Consider the following 9851-nt stretch of genomic DNA (forward strand, 5'->3'; position numbering starts at 1 on the left):
AGAAGTGGGAGGGAAGATTAGGGAACGATTGGGGATGGAGTTTTGGATGTGAGGAATAGGCAGTGAACAAGGGGAGCAGGCAGAACAGAAGGGAGGCAGTGGTCAGCAATATGGTTTGAATTTGAGTTATTATTGTCACATGTACCTGGGTACAGTGAAAAGCTTTTTGTTTTGCATGCAGTACACGTAGATCACACCATACAAAGTGCACAGGCTAATACAACAGATCGAGGAACACAATAAAAACCAAAAAGAACCTTGGGTGCTGTAGATCAGAAACAAAAACAGAAATTCCTGGAAAAGCTCAGCAGGTCTTGCAGCATCAGTGGAGAGAGAAATCACAGTTAACCTTCTGGGTTTGTGTGACCCTTCCGCAGCGTGTTAACTCTGTGGAGAGAGAGAAACAGAGTTGACATTCCGAGGAAGGGTCACTCAAACCAGTCAGGTTAACTCCGATTTCTCTCTCCGCAGATGCTGCCAGACCTGCTGAACTTTTCCAGCAATTTCTGTTCTTCGCAACCATGCAATGGGTGCATGTGGGTGACTGGGAAGGTTAGATCGCAACTCTGTATGGAATGGATTAACGGCACTGGGACGGGGGGGTGACGGGCACTGGGACGGGAGGTGGGGTAATGGGCATGGGGCCTGGGATGGGTCCACACGATGGGTCAGCTGTTTGGAGGAGAGAGCAGTGGCCCACCTGGATTTTAATGGCCACCTCCCTGCCATCCTGAAGCTCTCCATGATGCACCTGACCAATGGAAGCAGCAGCAAACGGTTTTTCCTCAAACTCTGCCAGCTTCTCTCGCCAGTGTGGTCCCAGCTCCTCATCCAGCACTTTCTGAGGAAGAGAACGGCACACCCGGTTCACTCCATTCACAGAGAGCCCTATCTCAGCCCACACCCTCCAGCTGTGACCCACATGGACTTTCTCCCTTTATGTTTGCCATACTTTGTTCATGGGACACGCTGGCTGCTGCCCATCCTTAATTGCCCTTGAACTGACTGCCCTCAGAAATGACCCAGTGAGACAATTAAGAGTCAACCACATTGCTGTGGGTCTGGAGTCACGTGGTCCAGATTGAGTAAGGACAGCAGATTTCTCCCCGAATGAACTAAATAGGAATTTAAGACAATCGATGACTGTCACCATCACTGTGACTGTGAAACTAACCTTACATTCCACTATCTGCCATGATGGGATTTGACCCCCTGCCCCAGAGCATTAGCCTGAGCCTCTAATCCAGTGATATTATATCATCTCCCTAGTCTCACTCCTAGCTAACTCACCTCCTGACTCCCCACATCCCATCCACCATCTACAAGGCACAAGTCAGGAGTGTGAGGGAATACTCCCCACTTGCCCTGGATGCAGTGCTAACCACTGTGCCACCGTGCCGCCCAAATATATCATCTCCCTAGTCTCACTCCTAACTAACTCACCTCCTGACTCCCCACATCCCATCCACCATCTACAAGGCACAAGTCAGGAGTGTGAGGGAATACTCCCCACTTGCCCTGGATGGGGGCAGCCCCAACAAACACTCAAGAAGCTCAACACCATCCAGGTCAAAGCAGCCCCCGCCTGATTGGTAGTGGAGGGAGTGGATGTGGTGCCAGTTAGTACCACCTCAAAGATGCACTGCAGCAACTCATCAAAATCGTCAAATGCCAGCAGCAAGGTTTGAATTTACTGCAGTCTAAGCAAACAGAGTGTTTAAGGAGAGCTCAGGGCGGTCAATTACTGCAGCAACCTTTCCTGATGAACAGAGGGCAGTTTCTCTCCCAACTAGATACTCTCGAAGTGCAGTCACTGACATCAGAGAGAATGTTAGGAAATATCTAACAGTAAGATGCAGTCAGTGGAGGGTAGTGGAAGAGGAGGGGAGGCCTTGAGCTGCCTTTAGAGCACTCACCACTGTCTGCCAGGCTGGCATAAAGTCTGCACTCTGCCGCACACGCTCAAATATCTTCTGGAGCTGCGGGTTAATGAAACTGCTGTCTGCATGGAGAAAGAAAATAGAGAGTGATTCTCTGAACATAGTCAGTGCCAAGAGTTTGAAACACTCTTCAGTACACATACTGGGATATAGGAAAACCAAAGAGTCCATTCAGCCCCTCAAGCCTGCACCACGATACTCTTCAGCATCTTCACTCCATTTGCCCTCCCTGGCATCAAACCCCTTCACCAACCAGCGAAGAAACACACGAGAGACCTGTGGTTACATCTTCCACCTTGGACTCGTTGATTAAAATTTGGCATTCTTGCATTTCACCCAATCGCAACAATTTATCCGACAGGGAGAAAAGGGTGCTTCTGATTGGTTAGCAAGTATATTTTGAGTGGCTTACATAATGCCATCCAGAAAGCAATGGGGAACCACTAGCTTCCCAAACTCTCAGGTAATTCACAAAGATGCATGGCTTAAACATATGCCTTTGGTTTTGCAGAGAGTGGGTGTACTGACTGTGCGTAAATGTACAGTCAGTTCTTCTGTAACACCATGGTTGCATTGTTGGCCAACCCCTCATTATAGAGAGAGGAAAAAAAAAAATTGTTCTTTAGAAACAGCGCTTGAAGTGTTGCCGATGTAGCTGTGTTACAACCAACACGTTTTAAACGCTCGCGCTTTACAAAGTGTCCCCGAGTCGCACTGCAGCAAATTCGCGTTCACAAAACACGCGTTATAACAGAATGACCTGCAAGTCACTTCTACCGAACATGCATGAGGCATGACAAACACAGTCTCAGACTTGATAATACTAACTGAACTAATGCCTCCTGCTTTTCTGAGAGAGAGGGTGCTGCACAGTTCTATTACAATGGGCCAAAGATGGAAAACTTCTATGACTCTTTGAATAAAAGGGTATCCCTGACATTGTTGAAAGTGGGGTGCTGGAAAAGCACAGCAGGTCAGGCAGCATCCGAGGAGCAAAAGCCCTTCATCAGGAATGAAGGGCTTTTGCCCGAAACGTCCATCCTCCTGCTCCTGGGATGCTGCCTGACCAGGCTGTGCTTTTCCAGCACCCCACTCTCGACTCTGATCTCCAGCATCTGCAGTCCTCACTTTCGCCGAGCCCCTAATATATGCTCATTAAATCAGTGACTGAGCTTCAGAAGGACTTCATTGGCAGAGAAGAGTTTTGGGTTGTGCTGAGGACATGATAGTCGCTACGTAAATGCAGGTCTTTCTTTCAATCAATCCCCAGGGCTGTGTCCTGGAGATATTAGCCCATCGTTTCTGTGTGGAACTTGGGCTAAGAACACAAGTGATCAGCTGCACCAGAAATAGGGTACAACGGTTTCAGTCTCCATCCCGGGTGGGGTTATTGAAAGAGATGAAATCCTTAAAAGAGAGTTCTGATAACTGGGTCCAACCCGTCCGTGCCGACCAGATATCCCAACCCAATCTAGTCCCACCTGCCAGCACCCGGCCCATATCCCTCCAAACCCTTCCTATTCATATACCCATCCAGATGCCTCTTAAATGTTGCAATTGTACCAGCCTCCACCACTTCCTCTGGCATTGCTCTCCTTCCAAAGCCAATATATCCTTACTGAGGTTCCACATTCCAAACTGGAATATTGCGTGCAATTCTGCTCTCCTTCCTATCGGAAGGATGTTGTGAAACTTGAAAGGGTTCAGAAAAGATTTAAAAGGATGTTGCCAGGGTTGGTGGATTTGAGCTATAGGGAAAGGTTGAACAGGCTGGGGCTGTTTCCCTGGAGTGTTGGAGGCTGAGGGGTGACCTTATAGAGGTTTATAAAATCATGAGGGGCATGGATAGGGTAAATAGACAAAGTCTTTTCCCTGGGGTAGGGAGAGTCCAGAACTAGAGGGCATAGGTATAGGGTGAGAGGGGAAAGAGATTAAAGAGACCTAAGGGACAACTTTTTCACGCAGAGGGTGATGTGTGTGTGGAATGAGCTGCCACAGAAAGTGAGGGTCTAGACCAGAGTGGGGCTGGAAAAGCACAGCAGGTCAGGCAGCATCCAATGAGCAGGAAAATCAACTTTTCGGGCAAAAACCTTCATCAGGAAGTGGTGTCAGAGGAAGTAGTAGAGGCTGGTATAATTACAACATTTAAAAGGCATCTGGATGGGTATATGAATAGGAAGGGTTTGGAGGGATAAGGGCTGAGTGCTGGCAGGTGGGACTAGATTGGGTTGGGGTATCTGGTCGGCATGGACAAGACAGACTGAAGTGTTTGTTTTTGTGCTGTACATTTCTACGACTCTATGATACATCCCATGCTGCACACAACACCCAGCTGTGATCTACCCAGAGTTCGACCACATCTGTAGCAGAAACTGGCTCCTTTAAATACCCTATGTGAAGGTAAGCCATCTGTAAAGTCAGTGCAAGCAGGCACGTGACTGCTGTATCAACTATAAATCCTCTTAGTTTTACATGCTTTGGCATTAAATAGCAACACTCTGGGTTCCAGCTAAGTGCACAGCTATAACAACACAGAATACTGCAACTAGAAGGTCAGGACAAGCACCATAGAGTCATAGAGATGTACAGCACAGAAACAGACTCTTCGGTCCAACCCATCCATGCCGACCAGATATCCCAACCCAATCTAGTCCCACTTGCCAGTACCTGGCCCGTATCCCTTCAAACCCTTCCTATTCATATACCCATCCAGATGCCTTTTAAATGTTCCAATTGTACCAGCCTCCACCACTTCCTCTGGCAGCTCATTCCATACACGTACCACCCTCTGTGTGAAAAGGTTGCCCCTTAGGTCTCTTTTATATCTTTCCCCTCTCACCCTAAACCTATGCCCTCTAGTTCTGGACTCCCCGACCCCAGGGAAAAGACTTTGTCTGTTTATCCTATCCATGCCCCTCATAATTTTGTAAACCTCATAGGGTCACCCCTCCACTATTCCAACAGTGGCCTAACCAGTGTCCTGTACAGCCGCTCAATACTCTGACCAATAAACTAAAGCATAGCAAACGCATCACCTGTAACAAGAGAAACAAAGATAACATTTTTGGCCAATAACCTCTCATCTGATCTGGGGGGAGGGAAGTTAGAGATGTAAAAGGTCAGATGCTAGTGAAAGGGTTGGGCGGCGGGGACTGGGAGACAGGCACAGAGGATTAGAGAATAAAAGGGATAGGGTCCAAGATAGGACTTCCTCTGCTATTACTAGCTCATGATTACGGAACTCCACACACCATGAGAAACCATCATTACAAAGACTGCAGCTGCGTTAAAAGAAAGTTAACCATGTCAGAAACTCTTAGAAAAATGCTACAAAATGTTTAAAATTGCCAATTCAGTAACCACAAATATTAACAACTTCTGAAAATGTCACATGAGTAAACGAGAGAAGCTTAGATACATTCTCAAAAGGGAAACAGGATGGATGAGAAAGGCCTGGCTTGCCAGTTTGCCTACACCCAGAGAATGGAGGAAGAACCCATTGCCCTTGGAGTGAAGCTGGGCTGGCAGGAGAGAGACACACCGAATGTTTCAATAGAGACTGGGGCTGTCAGTGAGAAGGAAGGGGTCAGCGCAGTAGGAAAACATACCTTGAATGCTCAGCATCTGCCCGATCTTCAGAGCAGCCCCTCGCACCTTGCACAGTGTATCCACGATGCGTTCAGCATTAGCCTCCGATAGGAAGGGGTTGGAGTCCAGTAATCCTTTGTGGTCTGTGTTGGAACAAGCAAGGATTGAAGTATTATAACAGTACAGAATGACTAAAACATCTGTGAATTCAGTCTAACTCTAACTCTAACCACCTGCACTAAGTCAGGAAAGTTAGTGTTTCCAAATAAACCTGGTGTTGTGCGATTTTTAACATTTAAAAGACATTTGGATAAGTACGTGAATAAGAAAGGTTTGGAGGGATATGGGCCAAATGCAGCTAAGTGGGACTAGTTTCGTTTGGGAACATGGTCAGCATGAACTGGTTGGTTTGAAGGTCTGTTTCCGTGCTACCTGACTCTAGAATTAGACCCAGACTGTACCACAGAGATGTTCAGAAGCACTTTTATGTGAAAAGGTTGGTAGAGACTTGGAACTCGTTTCCACAAACTGCAGTGGATGCTGGGTCAGTCGTTAGCTTAAATTGGAGAGAAATAAATTTCTGTAAAGCAGACGAATTAAGGGATATTAACCAATGGTAGGTACATGCAATTAAGCCACAGATCACGTATGAGCTGTGTCACCCTGAGCGAGGGCGGTGAAGGGAGAGAGAGAGAGCAAGAAAGAAAAAAAGAGACAGACTGAGAGAGAGCGCGAACATGAGAGACACGGCAAGGAAGGGAAATAAGCGTGACAGAGAGAGAGCGCGCGTGACAGAGAGAGAGCGCGCGTGACAGAGAGAGAGCGCGCGTGACAGAGAGAGAGCGCGCGTGACAGAGAGAGAGCGCGCGTGACAGAGAGAGAGCGCGCGTGACAGAGAGAGAGCGCGCGTGACAGAGAGAGAGCGCGCGTGACAGAGAGAGAGCGCGCGTGACAGAGAGAGAGCGCGCGTGACAGAGAGAGAGCGCGCGTGACAGAGAGAGAGCGCGCGTGACAGAGAGAGAGCGCGCGTGACAGAGAGAGAGCGCGCGTGACAGAGAGAGAGCGCGCGTGACAGAGAGAGAGCGCGCGTGACAGAGAGAGAGCGCGCGTGACAGAGAGAGAGCGCGCGTGACAGAGAGAGAGCGCGCGTGACAGAGAGAGAGCGCGCGTGACAGAGAGAGAGCGCGCGTGACAGAGAGAGAGCGCGCGTGACAGAGAGAGAGCGCGCGTGACAGAGAGAGAGCGCGCGTGACAGAGAGAGAGCGCGCGTGACAGAGAGAGAGCGCGCGTGACAGAGAGAGAGCGCGCGTGACAGAGAGAGAGCGCGCGTGACAGAGAGAGAGCGCGCGTGACAGAGAGAGAGCGCGCGTGACAGAGAGAGAGCGCGCGTGACAGAGAGAGAGCGCGCGTGACAGAGAGAGAGCGCGCGTGACAGAGAGAGAGCGCGCGTGACAGAGAGAGAGCGCGCGTGACAGAGAGAGAGCGCGCGTGACAGAGAGAGAGCGCGCGTGACAGAGAGAGAGCGCGCGTGACAGAGAGAGAGCGCGCGTGACAGAGAGAGAGCGCGCGTGACAGAGAGAGAGCGCGCGTGACAGAGAGAGAGCGCGCGTGACAGAGAGAGAGCGCGCGTGACAGAGAGAGAGCGCGCGTGACAGAGAGAGAGCGCGCGTGACAGAGAGAGAGCGCGCGTGACAGAGAGAGAGCGCGCGTGACAGAGAGAGAGCGCGCGTGACAGAGAGAGAGCGCGCGTGACAGAGAGAGAGCGCGCGTGACAGAGAGAGAGCGCGCGTGACAGAGAGAGAGCGCGCGTGACAGAGAGAGAGCGCGCGTGACAGAGAGAGAGCGCGCGTGACAGAGAGAGAGCGCGCGTGACAGAGAGAGAGCGCGCGTGACAGAGAGAGAGCGCGCGTGACAGAGAGAGAGCGCGCGTGACAGAGAGAGAGCGCGCGTGACAGAGAGAGAGCGCGCGTGACAGAGAGAGAGCGCGCGTGACAACAGACACACAGACAGAGAGAGAGAGAGAGAGAGAGAAAGATACAAAAAGAGAAAAATGAGAGAGACAAAGAAGTGATGGTGAGAGTGCGAGCAAGACAGAGAGAAATAGGGCGAACAAGAGAGAACGACAGAGAGAGATAGAGCGCGAGCGACAGAGAGCAAAGAAAACTTCATTCTCAACTGCATTACCTAAGAACTATTAGGACAAAAAGTTCAAATGCTGAGCTCACACCTTTTGACGTCTGGTTTCCAGTCAATGACTTTTTGGCCACTTCTGCCAACGCACCAATACCAAGGCCCACCGCTAAACCTGCCAAAGGAAACATTGTTACTCAATACTCCCCTCATATCAAGTGCGTTTGGTGGGGGGGGGGGTGCACTGCTGTCCAAACATTATCCTGCCCTGTGGCTGAAAGCTGATGAGAAGATTGTGTTCTAGTGGTTAGGTCACAGGGTGAGCAATCCAGAGGAACCAGGCTAAAGCCCTGGGGAGCACGGGCTAAATCCCACCGAGTGCAAGCGGCCTTACCTCCAAAGTTCGCCAAACGGCTGATTCGTGAGGAGGGCACTGTCCTTTCACGGGCTCGCTCACTTATCTAGGAACAGGAAAGAAAATGGAACAGTCAAAAGCCTCTCCCACTGGGCACACATCTTTGATTGGATTTTCTCCATCACCAGCCCCTTTCCTTGTGGAGGTCAATCCACAGGTCAGAGTTCCTTCTTGGGACACACTGTCATTATTCATTAATGTGGAGAAGCCGGTGTTGGACTGGGGTGGACAAAGTTAAAACCCACACAACACCAGGTTACAGTTCAACAGGTCGATTTGGAAGCTTTCAGAAGCTCCTTCAGGTAGCTGTGGGACAGGATCATATGACACAATCTATAGCAAAAGATCACCGTGTCATGCAACTGAAACAAAACGTTGAACAAATCTAGATTGTTGTTAAGTCTTTCATCTTTTAGAATGTGGTGCAGGTTTCATTTATATGTAAATCCCAGAACTTCTTTTAAGTTACATTCTCGAGATAACTTAAGGTTTTATAAAAAAGATGAAAGGTTTAACAACAATCTAGGTTTGTTCAATATATCATTTCAGTTGCATGACATTGTAATCGTTTGCTATAAATTCTGTGTCTTATGGCCCTGCTTCACAACCACCTGATGAAGGAGCAGCGCTCCGAAAGCTAGGGCTTCCAAATAAACCTGTTGGACTGTAACCCGGTGTTGTGTGGTTAGTGATTGAAACACAGCCTGATTGACTGAGGGAAGCGCACGCCTCTGCCTCCTCCTCCTGCTGCTGCTGCTGCTGCTATCACGTCCATGTGTTAGATGATGCTCTCACTGTTTGTCTGGGGCCTTTGGATTGGCTGCACTTCACTCTACTCGGCTTTGTGTTCCTGGCCTTGGCGATGTCCTCAGGGGTCAGGCCCCGCACCGAGGCCTCGTCATGGAAGCCCCTGGTCAGCCCCAGCCCAGGGCCCGTGGGGGTGAAGAGGGGGGCCCTGCCGGAGCCGCCCCCAAATCCACTCGTTGTCGGACGGACCGGGTTCGGCTGCCCGCCTCCCTCTGTGCTCAGCGAGGAACTCTCGGCCGACCGGGCGTCAGCTGTCTCCTGGCTCCCTCTCCCCATCGTGCTGCCGGAATATTCTGGAGCCATCTCGGAGGCGAGGTTCCATCGAGAGGCCTCATTTTCTCCATCAAATGGAGGACGCTCTTTGAACGCTCGCACTCCTCTCTGAAAGACAAGAGCAAAAAAAAAGCACATTGGGTACCCATCCTCCATCTCCCAAACCCAACACTTCTGGGTCACTCATTGTTTAGGGTTGCCTTGATATGACCCACAAAATAATTGCATTTACATAGCATCACCATCAGTCATCTCTGTGAAACAACAGAAGTACTTTCTGATGAAGGGCTTTTTCCTGCTCCCTCGGATACTGCCTGACCTGCTGTGCTTTTCCAGCACCACTCTAATCTTGACTCTAATCTCTGGCCGGGCTTATGCCCGAAACGTCAATTCTCCTGCTCCTTGGATGCTGCCTGACCTGCTGCGCTTTTCCAGCAACACATTTTCAGCTCTGATCTCTGGCATCTGTAGTACCCACTTCTGCCCAGGAAACTCTCCAGGCAAGGTGTACAACTCTATGGGGCAATTTAGCAAAGCCAAACCACCCTAAACTGTGCATCTTTGGACTGAGAGGGGAAACCGGAGTACCCGGAGGAAACCCACGCAGACACGGAGAGAACGTGCGAACTCCTCACACAGTCGCCTGAGACTGGGTCCCTAGCGCTGTGAGGCAGCAGTGCTAACCACTGTGCCACCCC

The 9851-nt window shown here is 50.1% G+C and overlaps 1 protein-coding gene across 1 annotated transcript in view; it reads right to left on the reverse strand.

Moving 5' to 3' along the window:
- Nucleotides 1–9324, reverse strand: part of coq8b (coenzyme Q8B) — a 24308-nt gene extending 14984 nt beyond the window's left edge. The window contains exons 1-6 of the mRNA XM_043680781.1: nucleotides 8869–9324; nucleotides 8053–8119; nucleotides 7756–7833; nucleotides 5549–5671; nucleotides 1917–2002; nucleotides 701–841 (exon numbers count right to left, since the gene is read on the reverse strand). Of these exons, the coding sequence (XP_043536716.1) occupies nucleotides 701–841; nucleotides 1917–2002; nucleotides 5549–5671; nucleotides 7756–7833; nucleotides 8053–8119; nucleotides 8869–9309 (936 nt within the window). The 5' untranslated portion in view covers nucleotides 9310–9324. The remainder of the gene's footprint in view (nucleotides 1–700; nucleotides 842–1916; nucleotides 2003–5548; nucleotides 5672–7755; nucleotides 7834–8052; nucleotides 8120–8868) is intronic.
- Between the last annotated feature and the right edge of the window lie 527 nt (nucleotides 9325–9851).

The sequence above is a fragment of the Chiloscyllium plagiosum genome, chromosome 41 (genome assembly GCF_004010195.1).
Source record: "Chiloscyllium plagiosum isolate BGI_BamShark_2017 chromosome 41, ASM401019v2, whole genome shotgun sequence".
In the NCBI taxonomy this organism is placed as follows: domain Eukaryota; kingdom Metazoa; phylum Chordata; class Chondrichthyes; order Orectolobiformes; family Hemiscylliidae; genus Chiloscyllium; species Chiloscyllium plagiosum.